This window comes from Elaeis guineensis, chromosome 15, assembly GCF_000442705.2.
Source record: "Elaeis guineensis isolate ETL-2024a chromosome 15, EG11, whole genome shotgun sequence".
Taxonomy (NCBI): domain Eukaryota; kingdom Viridiplantae; phylum Streptophyta; class Magnoliopsida; order Arecales; family Arecaceae; genus Elaeis; species Elaeis guineensis.
The window spans coordinates 64,696,450-64,720,599 of record NC_026007.2 but is presented as its reverse complement, the minus strand read 5'-3'; the positions used below and the strand labels follow the sequence as shown (position 1 = coordinate 64,720,599).

At 33.2% G+C, this 24,150-nt stretch overlaps 1 protein-coding gene across 3 annotated transcripts; it reads left to right on the top strand.

Annotated features, from left to right (window-relative positions):
* The first annotated feature begins 20,549 nt into the window (after positions 1–20,549).
* Positions 20,550–23,380, top strand: LOC105058252 (uncharacterized). 3 transcript variants are annotated; one of them, XR_012137236.1, is made up of 3 exons: positions 20,550–21,037; positions 21,251–22,707; positions 22,891–23,380. XR_012137236.1 is itself a non-coding variant. In XM_010941136.4 (2 exons), the coding sequence occupies exons 1-2, from the start codon at positions 20,774–20,776 to the stop codon at positions 22,948–22,950; spliced, it is 324 nt and encodes a 107-aa protein (XP_010939438.1). In that variant the 5' UTR covers positions 20,554–20,773; the 3' UTR covers positions 22,951–23,380. The 3 variants fall into 3 exon arrangements, 2 of the variants coding, with proteins under 2 accessions (XP_010939438.1, XP_010939437.1); XM_010941136.4 differs by lacking the exon at positions 21,251–22,707 and having other exon boundaries at positions 20,554–21,037; XM_010941135.4 differs by lacking the exon at positions 21,251–22,707 and having other exon boundaries at positions 20,558–21,037; positions 22,961–23,380.
* The last annotated feature ends 770 nt before the right edge of the window (positions 23,381–24,150 follow it).

Here is a 24,150-nt window from a genome sequence, read left to right as displayed (position 1 = left end):
ATAATATTAGTATGAATATGAAACATCTTTTATCATATATATAATTGATCGAAAAATAATAAGATTCATGTATCATTAATATAATAGTTGAATAATATCATCATGTACAATTCTATTAAACATGTCATATATCATCAATTTTTAATTCTATTCAATAGTAATTTAATAGGATTACTTATCATTAACTGATTAATATAGTTTTGATCTAAACAACGTTATTATTCCAGCATTGAATTAGATTTGCTCATATTCTAGCCTATGATAGGCTAAATACATACCATATTTTTGCCTGTGGCCGGCAATCACATCTCAACTTGCAGCTGATATCACAAACATCATATTTTACACATGTCGACTAGTCTAGATATCTTTCAATTAAATTCGGTTCATTATCTTGATTTGATTTCAATATTGGACTAGTCATAACCATACTCTAACCCATGGCAGGCCAAAACAACTCAGCCCACAGCTGATGCGCCATATTTCACACTTGGCCGACTAGTTCATATGCTCCTCTTTCCCACGTTTATAGATATGCATATTTATATTTGTCTTTCTAGCATTAGACTAATTACAACTATACTTCAATCCATAGTAGGTCAAACAAAATGCTACGCCCCAGTCTGAGGCTGATCTAATGTACACACCATGTCTCTTGTATGGTCAATCAGTCTAAATACCTTCCATATCGCATCCATATTATTAAAGTCATAAATTTGATTTTCGGTATTAGATTAGTCATAGTTATGCTGCAACCTATGGTAGGCTAAAACAATACCGCACCTCCGTCCTAGACTAACCCAGCATATACACTATATTTATTGTATAATTGGTTAACCTAGATGCTGCCCATCCCATCAATTATATTAAATCATGTTTTGTTACTTAGTAATCATTAAGCACTAATTAATCATAATTCAAGTAACGTCAATTCAATAACGTATAATACACATACCGATAGATATAAAATATATATTAATCATATCGATTTAATTTTTCATAAATATATAGATGATGATGTTAAAGAATTCTTACCTCTACCAGTGATTGACTCAAATACAGTAATTGATGAATTCCTCAATTTATGAACTTGGGCAAAATATCTGACTTAACACCATCTTATCTCGATAATTGCTCACCTATGTGTTTGTACTAGCCACGTTAAATTGAGGATAGTCTGCCATGGGTAAAAACATATCATTGAGGATAGTCCGTTAGGAGTAGGAATGTGGTATTGAGAATAGCCTTATCATAGATAGGAATATGGTACTGAAAATAGCCCCACCATGAGCAGGAATATGGTATTAGGTTTGCTAGTTATGGACTAGAGCGTGATCATGATTAGTCCCAAATTCTAAGATAATTTTGGATTGATCTGGATCATATTAATGAGACATAGTTTTATGGTTATGCATGATGTGTATTATATACTTATATAGTTGCTTAGTTACATTGGATGCATGACATGGGATTTTATGATTTATGATTTTTTTTATTAATATTTTTTTATTATTTTTCAATCAATTATTATATTGGTGTGAATATATGGAGATTCTCATCGAGCTATAAAGTTTATCCCTCTTAATTCTCTTTCTTTCAGAGTCGCAGGATATGTAGCATTGATCGGGTTGGATGTAAAGTTCGAGTACCAGATTTATTAGTTCATTAGTTATTTCAATTTCTGATATCGTAGAATACTTACATAATTATAATTAAACAAGTTGACTATTTATTTTGATGAATCTATTTAGTTGATATATTTGATTTTTATTTATTTATTTTGAAAATATTTAAATATTTTTTCATCTTAGGCATTATATGATCTTTAGGACGATGCTCTAAGATTTATATGGCCATATTATGTACACAGAACCAAATGTTGGATTTGGAACGTGATAGATCTTTCCCACACATATACATAAGATCCTTCAAGGAGGTATCACATTTATATGGTGGACAAGAGTCCGAACAAATTATGGTATCCTTTTTTGGCATGTAAAGGGCTTACATTACTATTTCATGCAAGTAACAAGGATTCAGTTTGTATTTATTATCAAAAATAGTAATATAAAATAATTCTATAAAAAATTATTATTTTTTACATTTCAAGCTTAATATTTTGTTTCCATTTTATACTTTACTAAACTACTTACCCTTGGCTTCAATAATATAAAGAAACCTCAACTAGAGATCATGTAGGTAAAAGCATCCAATATAGATTGCCCATAAAAATGAATAAAAATATTTTTTAATAAAACAAAACAACTACATTCTTTTTTGCAAAATTTATAGAAATAAAAATAATAAAATCCAACAATACTCTATTAGAGTTTTGGAGGAACAAAATTTTCTTCTCTCCAAAGGTTCCTAAAATCTTTTATCTTGGGTTTAGTCCTACATTGGAGAGAAACAATTTTCTTTTGATGCTTATATACCTTTCTTCCTTGCCCATCTTTACTTGGATCAAGGAGGAAAGTGGATTTTATACTACACACATGCACACCACCCAACCCAGCTCAGCTTGCATACGTGCAAAAATGCAGCATAGTGTGGTGCAACATATTTCTATTCTCTGCTCTTCTCTCTTACTTCTTCTTTCTGTTTTAATGCTTTTTCATTTAAATTACTGAGTTTTGAGAGATCTGTCAATCCTTTCCATGATCTTGCTCCAAGGAAGGATATCCCGATTGTATCTTTGGATAGAATTCTTAATAAATACCGGCACAAGGGTCAAAAATTTGCCTTGGGACAGGGATTACATGCTTTCGGACTTCATTTCTGTTTCTGTATCATAAATTAATGAGCCAGTCCAACTAGACGTTCGGTAAGTCAAAGTTCTCACTCATATCCTTATTATATAGTGTAGATAAGTCTGAAGTTTATCGAAGCTATTGCTTCGATGAAATACTCTTTGCAGAAGGACTTTGTTCTAATGTACTCATATTTGGTTTTGGACGTTCATTGAATAACAAACATGATATGTCATGGGACCGTGGTAGTGGCTTGACCTCATTGTGGATTTCTTCGTTTCTTGCCTTTACAACAATCCAATGGCTAAGGAAGCATGTAAAGAGAAATTCACATCATTATCAGATGTTTAAGTAGATGCCGCTTTGCTAAGAAAGTTGATGTGACCAGGGTGTAGAATAAAACCTTTAGACTCGGTCAATTGATAGATTATACAGCATCTTGGGATACAACATCAGCCCGTCTTTGACTCAGTCGAATGATCCAGTGGACTTTTCCACACTTCTAGTGGTGCATGTCATCTTTTGACATGGTCAATTGATAGATTATACAGCACCTTGTGATACAATATTTATCTATAGATGTGTCGAGACATAAATGTAGCATTTCTTTTGAATTCTAGTGCTAGCTTAAATATACAGAACTCACTCCGTCCCTCTCATTTCGCTACGTGAATTTTACTTGGTATATATTCCTACTTTCTGGTATAGAAGTCATCAATATAAGAGCACTAACTCCTTCATCCCATCTCATTACTAGAACTATTCTTGCTACGTGAATTTTGCTTGGTATATATTCCGATTTTCTGATATACAAGTCTTCAATATAAGAGCGTGAACTTGAGAAGATCAGTGTTGATCAGAGAAGAAAAAATACATGTATAAGGTCTGTGTCTCAGTATTAAGAAAAAGGCCAACGTTAAGTGATCAACATGCGAACAGATGTTTTGGCTTCTCTGAAGTTTATATTATCTTTTTAGTAGAAAGATAGACGTAAAGACAAACACCGAAAGTTGCATGCCCAGTCTTTTAGAAAGGAGGAATGGAATGGTAATCTAGAACCTTTAACTGATGACAAGAAATGTCTTATAGGTTCATTTTTTTTGCGGGCAAAAAGTTTACTTAGAAAACTATATTTCCCTAGATAAGTTCTTTTCAGATAATATTTAGATAATATAATAATTTATTCATATTTTTTTATATATTAAAAAATGACTCGAAAATCTGTTACCCATGTTCTTTTGCATTATTATTTTTCTGGATAAGTTGCTATGATCTATCCATATTTTTAATATTAATTTTTATTATATAAATATTATTATTATATATTATATTATATTATATTATAATAATATCATAATATAATATATTAATATATTATATTATATCAATATCTTATATTAGTATAGTATAATATATTATATTATATTAATATATACTATTATATATAATATATAATATATTATTATTATATATTACAAGAAATTTGATTTTTAGCGATAAAATTTTAGTGATGAAAAAATTTTTCATCGCAAATAAGTATGTTTTTGTGATGAAAAAAATTTCATTGTCAAAAATTAAGTATTTGTTATGAAAAAAATTTTCATCGCAAAAAGTTAAATCTTTTACGATGAAATTATAATTTTTATTGCTAAAAGTAAATCTTTAACGATCAAATTTTTTTTCATCGCTAGAGTTTTTATTTTTTTATGATGAAATAAATTTTTCGTCGTCAAAAATAAAATTATTTACGATGAAACAAAATTTTTGTTGCTAAAGATTAAATTATTTGTGATGAAATAATTTTTGTTGCAAAAAAATGTAGTTTTTGCGATAAAATTTTTTATATTTAGTGACGAAAATATTTCATCGCTAAATGTTATTTTGTTGAAAAGAATTTTGAATCTTTTGCGATGAAATTTTAATTTTTATTGCTAAAAGTATATTTTTAACGATGAAATTTTTTTTCGTCGCTAGAGTTTTTATTTTTTTACGATTAAATAAAATTTTCATCGTCAAAAATAAAATTATTTACAATGAAATAAATTTTTCATCTTTAAAAAATAATTATTTATGATGAAAAAATTTTTGTTGTAAAAAATATAATTTTTGCGACAAAATTTTTATATTTGGTGATGAAATTTTTTCATTGCTAAAGATTATTTTGTTGAAAAAAATATTGTTTTAGGGCAAAATTTTGCCCCAAAATGCTCAATCTCCCTCTCGCTGTCCCATGCCGCTGAGCATGCCACTCCCTCCTCGATCGAGCTCGCCACCGGCCATCATCCTCCCTCTCTGATCGACCGCACCATCGGTCGGATTGAAGCCCTCCTCGATCGGTGTCCTCCTTCCAAGCCACCGCACCGGCCAAATCGCCCATTTCTCTCTCGCTCTCTCACACCGCTGCCATCGGTCATCGTTCTCCCTCCCCGGTGGAGCTCGCCATCGGTCGTAGTCCTCCCTCTCCGATCAAACGTGCCACTGGTCGGGTTGAAGCCCTCCCTGATCGACGTCCTCCCTCCATGCCATTGCGCCAATCGAATTGCCCGTCTCTCTCTCACTTTCTCATGCTGCCGCCATCAGTCGTCGTCCTCCCTCCCCGATTGAGCTTGCCATCGGCCGTCATCCTCCCTCTCCGATCGAGCACACCACTGGTCGGATTGAAGCCCTCCACGCCACCACCCCGCTCGAATCGAGGCCACCACTGTCATCGTCCCTCCACGCCACCGCACCGATCGAATCGAGGCCACCACTGTCGTCCTCCCTCTGCCACCGCCATCATCTTCCTCCTCAGTTTCTCCCTCTCCCTCCCTCACTTTCTCTCTCTCCCTCTCTCCATCTTTTACGGTTGTTGCTTTTCCTAGGGCCATCGTCGTCGCTCCGCCTCCATTGCCATCGCCACCCCGTCGTCGCCATCGCCGCCATCGTGCTGCCGCTGCCATCCATCGGGCCACGATCTCTCAAGTATATACAGCTCTCTGGCTCTCTCTGGCTGTGTCTTTCTCTGGCTCTCTCTCTCTCAGTCCACCTATAGGTCGCCACCGTCGCCGTGCTACCGTCGTTGCACCGCCATCGCCGTCGCCATCGCTGCACAGCCACCGGCATCCACTTATCTCGATACCCATCTCTCTCTATGTGTGTGGGATTTATAGGAGAGTTGAAAGAACAGGCCACAATTTTTATTTTTTATAATTTTTTAAATATATGTACTTCTTTTTTAATTGATTTTAGTCGTTAGACATGATTATTTGTTGATCTACTCTGAAGCATAGTTCATGATCTAAAAATAATTTAAAAATAAAAATAATTATAATAATAATAATATATTAATTATAGCATAACAAATCTATAAATCTTAGAATTTTCGTTCGAAGACAACGTGCATGAACCAATATTTATTTTTTAATGAAAAAAAAATATTGGTGCTGTACACACTATCCTCTAATTATCCTTGTGGATAGTTGGAGCACGTGAGTGAATTTTATATTGCATAATATGTGCTTCTACATCGAAGAGTTTTGTCGGTATTTTTGGTCATGTTCTCTGGATACATAGCACAATTTTAGTATTTGTGTATTTGGGAAACTGTGCCAAAATACTGTCGAAATTTTTTTGGTGTACAAGACGTGTATTGTAATATTAAATTCTTGCATTTCTGAATGGGATAGGACCATCACCCTATAGGTAGGAGATATGAGGTGTTAGTCAACTATTATTACATAAGATTGATTGTATAGTTTGCATCATCAATATTTAGGCATGAATCGTGATTGGATGTCATTGCACGATAAGTTCTATCCCAAGTATATTACGGGTGTGACATCTTTCATGAATGTGACGTCCAATCATATTAAAAAAGATGGAAAAGCTCGTTGTCCATATCGTCGATGTAGAAATTTATTTTGATGTACCCTATCGAATATTAAAATTATTTATACGAGCACGGTATGGATGTGACTTATAAGAGATGGACTTATTATGGTGAAGATTTGCCGACTAGCTCGAGCATATTGCCCAGGAGTCCCACAAATGCATCGTCAGTAGGTGGATTATCCAGTCGTGAAAGGCAAACACTTGGTGCAGAAGATAAAAAAATTTTGGAGGATCTCCATCCGGAGTTATTTGAAGCAAATGTGGAAGCAGGATCAAAATATCAGCATCCCATTCCAAGATAAAAAGCTGCAGAGAACAGTAACATGCCTGTGAATGATAGATTCGAGCGTCTATTAAGAGATGCGCAAAGTGATGTTTATCCTGGTTGTAAGAAGTACTCTATGTTGTCCATCGTAATAAAGTTATTACATATGAAGACACTGAGTAAGTAGTCAAACAACTCGTTTAATTGGTTGCTCAAATTTTTGAAAGACCTACTGCCTGAGAGAGAGTTACTTCTATCAAATCATTACGAAGCCAAAAAATTATTGAAAAGACTCGGATTGAGAGTCGATGACTTAGGCCTACGTTGTGAAAAGATATATGCATGTCCGAATGATTGTATTCTATTTTGGAAGGACAAAAAAGATCTACAAGCATATCCGATTTGTCATTCAAGCAGATGGAAAGAAAGTCATGGTAAGGATAAAAAGAAAAAAAATACCATGCAAGGTTTTGCGGTACTTTTCGATTATGCCATGATTGCGTCGATTGTTCATGTTAAGGCATATTGCTTATGACATGCGATGGCATAAGGAGGAAAACAATATCGACAACGATGTCATGAGACATCCATCAGATGGAGATGCATAGAAATATTTTGATAGTGAACATCCATGGTTTGTAGCTGATTCACGAAATGTCAGGCTAGGATTAGTAATAGGTGGATTTAATCCATATGGTAATCTTAGCACTACATATAGTATGTGGCCTGTTATGGTGTTTTCTTATAATTTATTATCTTGAAAGTGCATGAAATCACCTTTTAATATACTGGCTTTGTTGATCCTGGGTCTCCATGCCCTTGGAAGAGATATAGACATATTTTTAGAGCCATTGATCGAAGAGTCGCAATACTTGTGGGAAGAAGGGTGCGAAACATATGATCATATTGCAGGAGGCATCTTTCGCATGCATGCGGCACTGCTTTGGATAGTTAATAATTTTTCTGCATATAACGATATTTCTGAGTGATGTACAAAAGAGTATAAAGTATGCCCAACTTGTAACGATGATATTATATCAGACCGTATTCGTGGAAAGATTTATTTCACTGGCCATCGATGTTTCTTATCAGATGATCATAGATGGAGGAAAAATCTTAAGTTCAACGGCAAGCATGAACGACATGCCCAACCAAGGTTCTGATTTACGAACAATATTTTAAATCAGCTATCCGACCCATAGGATGTCATATTTGGTAAGGGGTTCGGCCAGCCAAGTAGGCATGCGAACAAGTATCAAAAATTGAAGAAAAAGGAGCAAGTTGTTTAATCTTCTATATTGAAAAATACTTCTTCTTCAACACAATCTTGACGTCATGCACATTGAAAAAAATATATTTGATAATGTATTTTATACCATCCTCAATATCGAAGGAAGAATGAAGGATACCGTGAAGGCTCGTCTTGACTTGGAGGACATGCAGATTAGAAAGGAATTACATTTGATTTGAGGAGGGGATAGGTTGGTGAAGCCATTGGCATGTTATGTACTGAACCGAAGAGAGAGAAATTAATTTTTCACATATTTGAGATCAGTAAGATTTCTCGATAGATATGTCTCAAATTTGAAATGGTGCATCAAGCCGAAAGATGGAAAGATCATCGGGATAAAAAGTCATGATTGCCACGTGCTTCTACAACATGTGCTCCCAATTGGTTTGCATGGATTATTGTCAGATAATGTGTGCGATATATTACTTGATCTGAGAATTTATTTTTGAAACTTATGTGCGAAAACGTTGAGGTGAAGTCAGATCGATATATTAGAGAAGAAGATTATCATTACTCTCTGTAAGCTCGAGATGATATTCCCTCCCACCTTTGATATTATGGTGCATCTTTCAGTTCATCTTCCATATGAGGCTAGACTGGATGGGTCAGTACATACAAGATGGATGTACCCAATTGAAAGGTAATTGCATGATATTATAATATTTATTATTTATTATTATATTTTTTATTATATATGTATATCAATTGATAATTTATTAGATAGAGAGATGCGAGAATACAAGAGTGCTGTCGCTAACAAAGCACGACCCGAAGGTTCAATAGCGGAGGCACACATTATGAATGAATGTCTGACATTCTGCTCTATGTACTTTTGGAGGTGGAGATCAAATTTACGAGGCCATAATGGAATATCGATGTTGATGACATTTTGATCAATGGATTGTTCGTGTTCTCCAACATTGCCCGACTATATGGGAAGAAAGATTTTCGAATGTTGACACCACAGAAAACGGACGATATACATTGGTATGTGCTAAACAATTACAAGGAAGTGGAAGCGTACATGATGTGAGTATACACATTTAATTTTTTTTTGTTGATATATGCATGAATATACATACTCGTAGACTCTAAATTAAAATATACATGTTATTACTGTATCACTTCAGTGAGCACGAAAGTGAGCTCAGAAGAATCAATCCTATATTAGTAGTGGCATGACATAGGAATCAATTCACATCATGGTTTGACGAATGGATAAGTTATGTTAATGTTCACCATGATTTAAAGATTCATTTATATAGTATTTATTTTGTCAAACTTAATCTGCTTATTATTTTTTTAATTGTAGATAGCTCAGCTACGTATAGACAATCCTAACTGTATCAGTGATGACTTAGCCGCACTTGCACAAAAATCTGACAGACGTATATCGATATATTCAGCATGCATAATTAATGGTGTGCGGTTCTTAACGAAAAATCATGATCGCGATCGAACCACACAGAATTATGGAATAAGCATGGAGGGTGAGAATAAGGATAAAATAATAGATTTTTTTAATGTTCTACATGAGATTACAGAGCTGAGATATAGTGGTCTTCGGCGGATTGTGTTATGGAAGTGTCGATGGTATGATTTAGGATGACACAGGCCAATTATTATAGACCCTCAACTTGTCAGTGTCTACACTGGTCACATGTGGTATGAAAGTGATCCTTATATTTTTGCAAAGCAAGTGAGACTAGTATGGTATATTGATGATACCAAAATGAAAGAGACTTGACGAGTTGCAATAAGGACTCAGCATAGATATTTGTTCGATCCTGCACTTTTCATATGCCCGAATGATGAAGATCTAGAGAATGAAGTCCATGCAACTATTGAAAATGAAGCATATTAAATATAAGCACTAGATAATATATTAGTGTCAGATGACACGATCGACATAGGATAATTGCAAAGAGACGACTGCGAACCTGAGGATGTTTCGATTGTTGAAACGTCGGTAAAGGCACGGGCATGGGTACGATCTAACAATAATTTAGGATCAAAATCACATGTGGATGATGACTTCATCAACGACGATGATGATAGCACTTCAGAGTCGATGCCTTCTATGAGTCCTGCTGAGGACGACTATATGGATACGAGTTCAGATTTTGAGAACAATAATTAATATATATGAATAAGTAATTCAATATATTTTTTTGTTTGTTACATCATATAATACTTGAGTTTTTTTGATTACGTACTGATTTGAATTATTTTAATCATTGCAACATCATGGCTGGTGCTGAAAGTGGACATTTGCGGGGTAGACAGTAGGTCCCACTTGATGATACACATCCTCACTTTAGCATTTTGCATGATGAGTCAGAGGATTTAGATGAGACTCAGCTGCTCGAGTCGACAGAGCAGACTAGTGCTCAACTAGAGCCTACCAGTCGGAGGTCATGGCACCGCAGTATCATCCCCCTGCAGATACATCTCTATCAATTTATAAACTATGTATATTTTTTTGTTATATACATCCATTGGTAGATGATATATGTTCATTTCATGAATTTTCATATGCAGGAACACAGCAGTGATGCACAGTGCGTGGTCCTAGTAGGAGCCTCATTTTGGAGAAATACGTGCATACATAATGAAAAGTTGAAAGTACAGATATTTCGAGATCATCCAGTTGGCACAAAGGCTAGTATAGTCACAAATAAGATCAATTTGTACATGTGGAATCATTTTTCGTAGGCCGCCGAAAGTTTCAAGCATGTAGCCCCTCGATACCGCGATGCCCTAGTCTCTCACATCAAGGTAAGAATTAACTTCGAATGTCTTGCACATCATTACATGATCCATATTATTTTTTATTATATAGATAATTTTTTATTATATGAATAATTCTATATCTTTACTTTTTGTTATGATGAATGTTCATATGTATAGGATAATATTGACTTCGAGGATTGCACCGACGAATAAGTGACGGCATGTATTCTCAAAATGGCTGTAAATAGATATAGGGATCGGCGATGTAGGCTTCATAAATACTGCAATGAGCTTCAGACGAAGAGGATTGACCTTGTGACCCAGCCTTATAGAAATTGGACTGGGTCTAGTGACGATTGGTGGTGGTTATGCGAGCATTTTAGGACTAAGGTATTTCAGGTATGTTTAGTGTTTCAAGTTATTTTGATATTGTTATATCTTTTATTGGTTATAATTGTATGAATTTTTTAGCGACGATCGGAGGTGAATAAGGTGAATAAGAGTAAGATTGATTCTATTCACATGCAAGGAAGTACCTCTTTTGTACAGAAAATGAAAAGGATGGTACGTAACTACATTTGCAATTGCACTCTGTAAGTTCTTATTGAATATTTAAGTTACTTTGACATCCTTTTTCTTCTTTTCTTTTGTTTGAATAGGGACTATCCGGGATCGACGCCTATGGTAAATTCTATCAAAACAAGAGTGGCGAGTTTGTGATCGAGGAGGCAAGGCAGCGTTATGTAAGTATGGTACTATATTTTGAATTCTTTTAAAAGCTTTGAAAAAAATTTATAGTGTTATTTGATCTATTGTGAAGGAAAAAATGTTACAATTGAAAGAGCAGGCGACAAGGGAGGTTGGATCTGACAGCGATGCTGGATCGTAGTCGATTTGTTCGATGATAGATAATGCGATTCTGGATGCCATCCTCAGACGGCAGCTAGGATATGGGCATAGCATACAATCAAAAAAATTTCGCAATTCATCGTCCGACCGATCTGATGATGCCTCGGTGCCAGAGGTAGTTAGGACATCGATGAGTATGATGCAGGATCAAATTATTTACTGGATAAATCATAGTCAGATGCTCGAGAGGATAGTGACAGCGATGGCGGGATGGCTCGATATCGATGTCTCTAAGTTAGCACCTCTACAGTGGCATGATGCTGCCTCTGCACAGCCATCGCGATATATATCAGGCCAAAGATCGACGGCTGAAAGAGAGAACGAGGCTAATGACTCTGATGATACATAGTTTGTAATTTTTTTAAATTTTAAATGGTGTATGAACTCATACTTTTGTATATGATAATGATGGCTATGAAACTTATTGCTATTTGAAATTGCTATTTAGAATTTAAATATTTTTATTGTATTCACATATTTTTATGTAAAATATGTTTGACCTGATGAAAATTTGCATTTAGGCAGGTGCTTTCATGATAAAAAATAAAAAATATTTTATTTCATCCATAATTTAATTTAGCGATGAAATATTAATTTCATTATAAAAAATAATTAAAAAATTTTGACTATCCTAAAATATTCAAATTTTCACTACATATTGCGACAAAATTTTTTATTTCATCGCTAAAATTACAACGAAAAGAATTTTGGTTGCTAAAAATAATTTTTTCCATCACAAATTTTATTTTATTTTATTTTATTTTTTTTAGCGATGAAATTATTTTTTCATCACAAAAATTATGATGAAATTATTTTTTCATCACAAAAATTGTAATAATTTTTTTTTTCATCACAAAAATTATGATAAAATTTTTTTTCATCATAAAAATTGTGACAAAATTTTTTTTATTGCAAAAATTATGATGAAATTTTTTATTTCATCACAAAAATTATGATAATTTTTTTTATCACAAATTTAGCATTGAAATTTAATATTTCATCGTTAAATTAGCGATGAAATTTTTTTTCATCACTAATTTTTATGACAAAATACTATTTTTCATCACTAAAATTTAAAAAAATAATAATAAAAATTTCAAATGAGTAATATTTATTTTTGATGATGAAAATAGTTTTCATTATAATTTTAGCGATGAAAGTTTAAGCTCTTGAGATAAAAATATTTTGTCACTAATGCTACGAACTTTTTATCGTTCAGTTGACTACTTTTGGCAATGAAATAAAATTTTTCGTCGCTAAGATGTTTTGCTTCGAGATTTTTTCTATAAATTTTTAGAGATGAAAATTTTTATCGCTAATAGTTTTAGCGACAAAAATTTTAACTTTAGTAATGAAAAATTTCATCATAAAAAATTAAATTTTTTGTAATGATAATATTATATATATAATATATTATAATATATTAATATATAATATATATATTATTATATATTATTATATTATTATAGTATTTTATTATTATAATATATTATCGTATATTATTATATTATATTATACTGTTATATTATAATATTATAATATAAAATATTAATATATTATATTATTATGTATTATTATCTTATATTATAATATCATATTATATTATATTATTATATTATTATATTATAATATAAAATATTAATATAAGATATTATTATATTATTATATATTATTATAATATATTATAATATAATATTATATAAATTTTTTATATTAATCTAATATAAGATATATTTTATAATATTATTATATATAATAATATAGTATAATATATTATAAAATATTGATATATAATATAATATATTATATTATAAAATATTGATATATAATATATTATTATTATATTATATTAATATATATTTATTATATATAATATAATATATTATTATATTATATTATATAAATATTATATTATATTAAATTATATTATTATTTGATTAAGGGTATATTAGAAATGAATTAAAAAAATTATTTTTTGATTAATGAAAAAATGATTTAGTGATTTTCTAGAAGGATAAGATTTTTTTTTTATTTTATGAATAAATACTACTTATAAAAAATAATTTATTCATTTTAAAAAATATAATAATATGAATAAATTAATTAATAAAAAATTTAATTAATTTTTTTATAATATTAATTTATAAAAAAATATATCGGCGAGAGTAGAGATGAAGCAAGCATGTTGACTGTTTCAGGTAGCAGCTCTACAGATTTGGATCACAAGACTGAATTTCACTTGAGCAAGAAATGCGCGGAACCAATTGATGAAATGTGGTGAGAAGACCAGGACAGGACTTCTATGTCGTTACTTGTTTCTCGTATCATCACATCCATACAATATTATATTGGTAAACCAAAAAGATTCCAAAGCCAACAAAAATACCTTGATATATAAGACACCGGCTGGTAGGTGGGTTTAATGGCATAATCCTTAAACAGATTTCTCAGACTTCAATTGTGTAAGATGCCTTTTTAATTTTGACTCTTTTGTGGGTGTTGGTTTATTGTCAGTTTTTAAGAGTAAAAACTAAATAACACTTTTCATTTTGTCTCGGTTTGCAAATACCATTTTATATTTTCAATTGCTATAATGTTAATCCTATATTTTGAATTTATTGCAACGTCTCCCACTCACCTTCCAATTTGGATAAGAGCCTGTCATTAATGTCAATGTAACAAAAATTATTTGTTGAGTTAGTTTAAAATAAGATGAAGTATGATGTAGATTCAAATAAGTCTGATGATCAAAATATTCAAAACCTAACCTTAATCCTATCTCCTCCTCCATCTTTTCTCCATTGGATGGCCGTACAAGCCGGTGACCTTTTGGCCACCACTCTCCCCTCAGTTGCCGCCACCCCAATTCTCCGCTCCTCTTCTCTCTCGATCTTATTTTCCCTCTCACTTTCTTTCATCCTCCACCTCCCTATCCCTTTCCTTCTTCTCCTCCTCTTTCATCTCTTCTTCTTCACCCCTTCATCTATCCCATTTTGCTACGGGAATTTTGCTTGGTATATATACCTATTTTCTGATACAGAAGTCATCAATATAAGAGCACGAACTTGGGAAGATTATCGATCAGAGAAGAAAAAAAAATATTTGTATAAGGCCACCATCTATGTCTCGGTATTAAGAAAAAGGTTAACATTAAGTGATCAATATGCGAACACGATGTTTTGGCTTCTCTGAAGTTTATGTCGTCTAAAACTACGTACTAAAAAAGTAGCAGCAGTAAAGTGATCAGAGTACTCTTTGCCCCAAAAAAAAAAAAAAAAAATGGTGATCCAATTACCTACAAAATCTGAAAGTTGCCTTCGTTGCTTTGGTCTTTTGAAAACGAGGACATAATGGGTGTTGGGGTAGATCCTCATTGCTAGGCTGATTTTATCGAGAGACCGATCTTACTAAAAGATTAGAAAGCCAACTTCATCAGAAGATCGAGGTCATAAGAAAGCCAACTTCATCAGAAAACCGACCTCATCAGAAAACTGAGATCATCAAAAAATCGATCTTATCAAGAGATCGGACTCGTCATAAGTCTGACCTCAACATCACCTGGACACATGGCATTAGCCCGTGACCGACCTGTCCTAAAACTGCTAGTAAGTGAAATGCTCACCTCGGTTTGCTTCTGATCTCCTTCACCTTACTCCAATTAATGGCCGACCTGAATTGATGACTGGATGCATGGCACCACTCGATAGCTTCATTCAGCTGACTTCTAGGTCCCCTTCCTTCGACCCATGTCGGGCTCAGTCTCGACTCTGGGTTCTCATCCTTCAGCCAACTATAATCCTCGCTTGTAAGCCAGGATCCCTGAGCACGGGCATTGGCCAAGTAGGTGAACCTTAAGCGTGGCCACTACGCTATTTCATCGGGTTACATTAAGTCACATCATCCCTGAGAAGCCCACACTGCTCTTAGGCTCCTGTCAGATGGCTCTTGCCTTTAATTATGGCGGCTCCCCACATATTATGAAGTGACAATACTCAGGTCAAAAGGCCAAGCATAGAGCCACTCAGAGACATAGTTAAGGGCAAAAAGGTCTTTTAAGATCTCTATCTTCTCTTCAAGGCTCCAACCTCACCTATATAAAGAGATAAACAGAGATTCTCCAGGTATGCCTCCTCTCCTCCTCATAAACGCTCGTTCTTTTTCTCATGCTGCGGAAAATCTGATTTGAACGTTGGAAGGTTTTCGCTGAAGGCACCTCCGACGGGAGCTTTTCTTGTAGGTCCAACTGCTACCAATGCATTGGACATCACCCCGCTCCAGCACCTCCGGTCTAGGATGAATTTCAGCCATAACAATGAAAATTAGGAACATCTAGCCAGCAATAATAAATATGCCTCCTGGTAGTCGTGGATGAAACCTTTTCTTATATTTCCTGCTCAATATTTTTGGATACCATTCATATGCTTAACAACAATGTGATGTTAAATATTGTAAGCTACAAAAACTTGAGAAGAAAAAATTAGACAAAGAATGAACCGAAACAATAAATTATCGCATCCCATGCATATTTTTAGATTATTAGTTGATCCATTTATTTTGAGATACCCCATTTTTATAATCTTCATCTTTTTTATGATGAGAAGTGATAATATTTAAATGCTTTTGTCAAGAACTTCCTTAATAAAATAAGAGGTAAATAAGTAAATGTAAATACCAAAGCTGCTATTAACATCTCGTATCATCACGGATTGTTCAGATAGCATATAATTAATTTCCAAGTTTCTTATTAAAACATCTCACCTTTTAAAATAATGAAAATCATATTATGAGCAGCTCAAAAATGTGAAGATGCTCGGAGGCCATAGTTGAGGAAAAGCTTGATCAAAAGAAAAGAAACCAAGCCAACAAAGAATTTTAAGATTCTTCGCAATCTAGATACCAACAGTATAATCTATTTTTTCTAGATTGCAGTGGCCCCACAACTCAAATCGTCACACGTATCCGTATCATGTCTGATGAGAATATACTGGATCATATAGCACCTCACTTGGGGATGTAAAAGTGAAGATAATTATTTTATTCAAGCATTTAACATTTTTTTTTTTTAATTTTCAAGAATGATGATGTAGTTAGCACTACAATTGTCTGAAGTAAATAACCAGAAAATTATACAGTTAAAATATTTAAGGAAGAAAACCTTCAAGCTTTAACTGCAGAACCCCAAATGGAGAAATTCAGAGAGTATAAACTACTCACCTTCAAGTTGGTAACAATCTCTCTTTCTATTTTGATTCGCAGCACAATCTTAATCCATTATTATAACAATATGGGTATTAGATAGAGGGCCCTATTAATGGATTGACTTTGTTTTAAGCAACGAGTATTGATGTTGATGCTGTTTTTCATTTTGGATATCTATGGGTCCTAAATTTATTCATGGCCATTGTGATGCCGAGTACCACATTTGTGATATTTCCCCAATCATTCGACTATGGTATAGAATAAAACTTTTTGACTCGGTCATTTGATAGATTGCACAGCATCTTGAGACACAATATCAGCAACTTTTTGACTCTTTTGTGGGTGTTTATCTATTGCTTTTTTTAAAAAAAGGCACAAGTAATGGCATTGATTTGATGTATAAATCAGGATTGGGAAACCTAATACGGGAATCAAACCAAACATCAAACGTAGTTGCACTCATTAAGATCCTCGTTATTATTGCTGTTGCTATGTTTTGTTTATTACTTCTTTATATATGTTTTTAAGAAAAAGGATGGGAGAGCCCATTGGCCTGCTATTTCAGAGAGAATGAAATTGACCAGTTTTGGTTCCAAGCATGTTGCTTGATGTCTAATCGGCAAAAATAGTTGAGCTGCAGAAATCATTTTTCTAGCTATTTTTGTTATGATGGATGGCGAGAATAGCAAAACAAGAAGAAGAATTTGAAAAGAGCAAGAACATATAATATTTATATGATATGGTTTATTGATCAGCACCTGTGGGTAGAGACAATGCAAAAATTTCTCTCTAACAAATAGAAAATTACCGAGCATAAAATTTCCTCACAAATTTTCTCTATTGTTTTAGATGATATTTGGCAATGCAAATAGGATATATCAAGGTGATCTTAGATCACAGGTGATTTTTTTCTCAAAGTAATCTGATCCCGAATGATCTAAAACCACCAAATTATAGTAAGCTATATTGTAGCAATTAAAAAAGATCCTTGGATTTTCACTAATAACCCGTTTAGTAGTTCATAGAAATTCCAGATTACTGACCATGTAGTGCAAAAGCCACCCCTGACATATTCCATAAAAATTATTTTTAATCACATAAAATATATTATAATAAATTATTAATATATTTATTAGTATATTAGTTATTAATATATTCTATTAAAATATCTTTATTAATCTTATAAATTATTAATCCTGTAAAAATATATTTATTCTTATTATAGAATTAATATTTTTATTTATACTTATAATATATTATTATTATGACACTGATATCTATTTTGATTAGAAAATAAAGTAAATTATATTATAACACAATATATTTTATAATTAAAATATGTAATATTAAAATAATATATTATAAAATATATCTTTTTTTTACTAGATCGAGGTATATTCTTATCTCTAAATTTTAGCCCAAAACCACTATCTTAGGATGATCTTGGATACCCAATCTGAAAAATAGGTTTTTCATCACTGAGTTGATGGTGATTTGAGAGTGAAGATAAGTTAGGCTTAATCTCTATCATGTAGGATCATCATGATATAACTAAATATAATAATATCATCACCTCCATCTACATTATTTTTGATCTTGGAATGATCATCCCATACAAATTATCAGGGTTATAAAAATATACTTATAATAGAGCTAGCTAGTCGATTTTGATTTGAAATGGTGTTCTACAACAATCACGTTAGTCTGGCTCATGGGGCCCATACCCTAGGATAAGTATTCATGCAACCTGAATAGGATCGATAAGCATGATGGTCTAGGGCATATTTTCTTTTTGCTCTACTCGCTTCGCTTGTTGCACTCTGTTCTACTTGCTTTGCTTGTTCTGTTCTAGCAAAAGATTTCTTTTTATTATTCTAGAGCTTTTTATTTCAAGGCATACTTAACATATTTGTTTGTTATTATTATATTATTTATTATATTTGCTTCATCTACTTGTGTCTCTCTTTTTTTTCTCTATATATTTTGCCTTTTTCATTTTTTCCCTCTCCATTGACCCTTAGTAATATGTCTATCCTGGCAGCTTCCATACAAGGTCCCACTAGAAATAAGGGCTTCACTGATAGAATTTTCTGACAGACGTGCGTCAGAAATTTTTAATGGATCACTAATAGATTTTCATCAAAAAAGGAGCAATAAAACATAATTGGCATGTCTCAAAACCTCTAACAAATTTCTGACGGATTATTTATTAGAAACAACTCCATCAGAACATCCATAAGAATATCCATCAGAATTCCTTTTTAAAAAAAAATTAAAAGAATATAAAAAATATTTGTAACCAATTTTGCAATAAATTATTTGTCAGTAATCTTTCTGACTGAAAATTCGATGAGAAATATAATTTTAATAATTTTTAAATTATTAGAATAGTTGTTTCTAATAAAAAAAATTATTAGAAATATTTTAATAAATAGAAGTAGATTTCATCAGAAATTAGCATCATAAGTTTGAAATTAAAATTTAAGGTGAATAGAAGAATTTGAACTCCAAATCCTGGGATAATCTATCCACAACTTTATCCTCCAAGGCATAACTAAGACTTATTTGTATGATTGATAAACTATTTATACCATTTAAATCGTTACATATAAATCTAGCTCAAAACCCTTATTTTTCCATCGACTAAGCTTCCCTGCTTGGCCATCGTGTTTTCTATTCAACTGCTCCTTCACTCAATTGAGATTTCTGTAATGTCACTAAAAAGTTATCATAATCAATATATTATTTGTGAAAATATAAAATATCATTAAAAAAAATACTCTTTATGACAATATATAATGTACCACTATAAAATCATCATGATTAGTACATTAGTTATAACAACATAAGATATTATCACAGAAAAGTATAATATACATGCAAAAGTCATCATGATTAGTATGTTGGGCTAAGTTTACTTTTAGTTTATAAATCATAATTTATCAACTAATAGATGGTTAGTTGAACTCTACCGAGCATGAAGCAATTAATTGGCTTCTAAGTTATTAAGTATGTGTAAATGTTTATTATAAAATAGATTATAATAAAATTATCTATTTTTTATGTAATTTATATTTACATAAATTTTTACATATAAATATTGTCATATCGATTAAGTCTTCTTATGAGTTGGTTGAACTGATTTTGCTCAAAATTTATGAAACTTGAGTGACCACGATGCAAATTTTGATGGATTTGAGGCCAATTCTCGTCAATTGAACTTAACATAGCCTATGAAATTAGTTAGCTTTGATACTTTTTAATGTGACCAGCAATATTCAAAAATGTTTGTTAGAATTTTATTAATGGAGGTCCTCAACTATACTTAAAGGCTGCTTAGTTGTTCATGAGTTTTTCTAAAGTAAATAGCTATAAATTATGTTTTATGAAAGATAAGGATTCTATTTTTCATAAAACTTATTTTAACTGTATGATTTATTAAATAAAATTGGTTTTACAGAAAATACCTGGATGTTGTTCGAGTTGGGTCGGTTTACTCTGCCACCTATTGGGTACATTCGAACCTATACCTCTGCCCGCGTCGCTACTTTTGTTACCCTCTGAACCCTAGCAGCCGCATCCCCCGAACAACCCACATCCCAAACCCCTTTCCTCAAAACCCTTGCGACTTCACCATGTTCTCCCTCCGCCGCCGCCGCCCCCGCCGCCGCACTGGAACAACCAGCCGCTGTGTGGGCTCTGATCCATCTCGCCAACAGCCAGGACGTCCCCCACATCCACCGTCTCATCCACCGGATGGCGGCGTTCGAGAAGCTGACCCATCTCTTCTCCGCCACCGAGTCCTCCCTCTCCTCCAGCCTCTTCCCCCCTCCCCAACCTCCGCCCGTCCTCTCCTTCACCATGCTTATCCTCGAGCTCTCCCCGAATCCCTTCTCCCAAGGCGATGAAGAGCACAAAGACGCGGCGAACCCCTCTCTCTTCTGCCTGAATATTGTGTGGCTGGTGGAGTTGAAGTCCCCTTCTGCATCCGTGGTCTTGGAGCTCAACAAGATCTTGATGGTATTGAACTAAATAGGGTTCCCTTTCTTTGTTTTTCTGCGAGTAATGCGTGGAGACCGCTATGTGGGCTGACATTTTTCTATGCTTTTATAAGTTTTACATGACTCCAAGGAATAAACTTGAAAACGAAAGAGGTCTTTGCATTGTATTCTTTTGCCTTTGGTTTTATGTTTGACTCTTTTAGGTGATATTTGTTTGGTTATTTTTATGTAGGTTTCGTGTCTCATTTTTTGGGAGAAGCTTCTATTTCTTGTCGTTAGTTTCCCCTGTTTCCATAGAGGGTCTAAGTGTTGAGGTAGAAAAGCTGTAATTTATTTTTTTTTTAAAAAATGCTTTGCAACTCCCATATTTGCAGCATTAGCTTAGGTTCATTGTTCTGTTCCACGGAGGTTTAGGAGCTCCTCCCTCCAATGCCTACAAGAGGTAATATCATGAAGTAACACTTTGTAATCTTAACTTTTATAGCTTGTGAATTTAATCCATATACATCCATGACTTTTCTCATGTATACTTGCACACCTTTCTTCAATAACTAGTTGATAGATTTGTGGTTTTTGTTGTCAGTCGATGGTTAAGACTTGTGCAGGGGAGGCAGGTGGAATTCTGTAATGGAGGAGGTGGTAACAATTGTTATATTTTCAGGATATTTAAAATTACTGACTACCACTTGGTTTTTATTTTTATTTTTTTTTTGAATTTTTTACATGGCTGTTTGCTGCTACCACTGGTTCAGTGACACTCCAATGTAACTTAGTATGTAATTCTGCCAGTAGATCGTGATTACAGACAATTCATTCTTAGGCTTCTTTTAGGTTTATGTTGTTCTATTGCCATCTTTGCATTGGTCAAGAAGTCAGCAGTCTGCCACGACAAGGAATTCTATCTTTATTTCCCCCCCTTCCTTCTGAATAATTGAATTGTTTTTTTTTTTTTTTTAAAAAAAGAAAAGGAGCAGAGCAGTGATGGATTTGCCTTTCCTTTTCTATTTTAGTTTTCTAGAGTTTCCTTCCCTTCCTTTCCCCATCTCCTGATGATTAGAAAATGCCTTGGGATGTTTTTTCATAGACATTCCTGTTCTATGGGTGCTTCCATGCACATCCCAAGTCCTGTGATCATAACGGTACATCTTGTTAACAAGTACCATACTTACAGCTTTGGGGGGGAGAAAAAGATTGTTCTTACAACATCCAATTGGCTGGGAGGCAAAAATGGTTTCCTTGGGGCGGCCTATATTGCCACTGGCACCTCCTTCATTCTGATCTCAGTCTTGTTTGCTTTGATTCATGTGAAATACCCATGGTAAATTTCTACACTGGCATGATAGCATTCCTTTTAGCATAATGACATGTCTTGAAAGATATTGCATACTTTTAAAATGTTGATAACAGCTGCATATCGGGATGATCTCTGTATTCCTATCCACTATTTTTTCCCGTAATTCTGTATTTCTGGGGTAATATGTTATGTTTGAAGCATTCAGTTTATCATGTCATTAACAAGTTGGCTTTGCAGCAGTGACTTTCTCACTAATGCAATTATGCTCTATAGCAATACATTAAGTCATAGTCTCCCCTTAAAGTTTATGTTATCCTTTCTCATGGGTTCTGTTTGCAAGCCCTGTGGTGATCCAACTTATTTGTCTTGGAACAAGAAAAGCAACGCCAGCTAATGTGAGGTTTCTGGACCAGTAATTTCAACCCTTATTCATATTTTTCTTCAATGGACAAGTTTTATGATTGAAATCTAGGTTCCAAGATAGGTTATTTTTTTGGTTACTCAGGTCTCAAACAATTCGATTTATTTTATTTCAATATGTTACTACTTGAAAATTTATATATTTATTGCACTCATAGGAGTCTTATGCATCAATCATTTTGGCCAAGTATGGTGATGAGCTTTTCATTCCAACCTAATTGGACATAGGAGCAATTTAAGGAGATGCTCAACAAAGGGGTGGAGGAGCGCTTGCGGACAGAGACTGTTGAGATAGATGCACGAGTTGAGACAGGAGTTGCGGCTCAAATGATAGTACAGATTCCTCATTTGTTTGAAGCTTGGGCATGCTCAAGGGGCATGGAGGTATCACCTTTAGACTAATTTTCGTCTCCCTCTTCTGATGGCAATGATCTTCCAGCTGCTGGTTGGCTAGATATTTGATATTTTAGATTTAATATTTATATATATAATATATTTTTATAAGTATATAGAGAATTTTTATTGTATGGTATTTGATATATTTTAATGTAGTTGATGGTAAACTTTTGATTCTGAATATGTAATTGATTGAATATTAAAAGATGAATCTTGATATCTTAAATTTGATATTTATTTCATGTTTGTAAACTTTTGACGGCATTTTGATAGATTTTTGATGGATTTTTGACCTATAAATTTTGTGACGGATTATCTGTTAGTGAATAGAAAGAATTTCCAACATAATAATGATAGATTTTTGATGAAAAATTTATCAAAAATTTTTCTGATGGAAAATCTGTCAGAGTGTCAAGCCGTAGAAAAATTTTTGATGGGTAGTTTGTCAAAAAATTTCTGACAGATAATCTGTTAGAAAATTCTGTCGCAATTATATTTTCTGACAGAAAAATAATATTCATTGGAGAATGTGGAAAGCATATTTCTGGTGAATTATTCGTCATAAATCTGTTAGAAAAAAATTACTAACATAATTTTTTCTGACAGATGACAAATCATTAAAAATTTCATTAAAAACACGTTTTCTAATGGATTTTATTGATTTTTCTGACGGAATTGTCCGTCAGTGAAGCCCTTATAAGAAATCATTTTGCTTCCTTTAATGCTTTTGGGAGATATGGTAGCCTGTGTCCACCTTATCTGTGCTTTTCACTTAACCACCAAAAGAAAGGTGGCAAGAGCGTGAACACCATCCAAAACAAGAAACAAGTAAATTCCCAAAAAATAGAATGCTAAATCAAGTTATTAGAAATGCCCATGTTCATATTCATCTATCTATCTATATATATATATATATATATAAACAAAAGGAGAAGAGAGTTGACATCACAACCTTAAGCATACTTCGTCAGGAGCTCCTTCCAGTTTTTTTAGCAGACCGAAGCTCTTCCATTACAAGCTAG

Bases quoted from the DNA above. Each gene is read 5' to 3' on its own strand.
- LOC105058252 (XM_010941135.4), top strand. From the start codon at position 20,774: ATGGCGGCGTTCGAGAAGCTGACCCATCTCTTCTCCGCCACCGAGTCC. The intron at 21,038-22,960 runs GTATTGAACTAA...AATTGGACATAG, and splicing joins AGCTCAACAAGATCTTGATG to GAGCAATTTAAGGAGATGCT.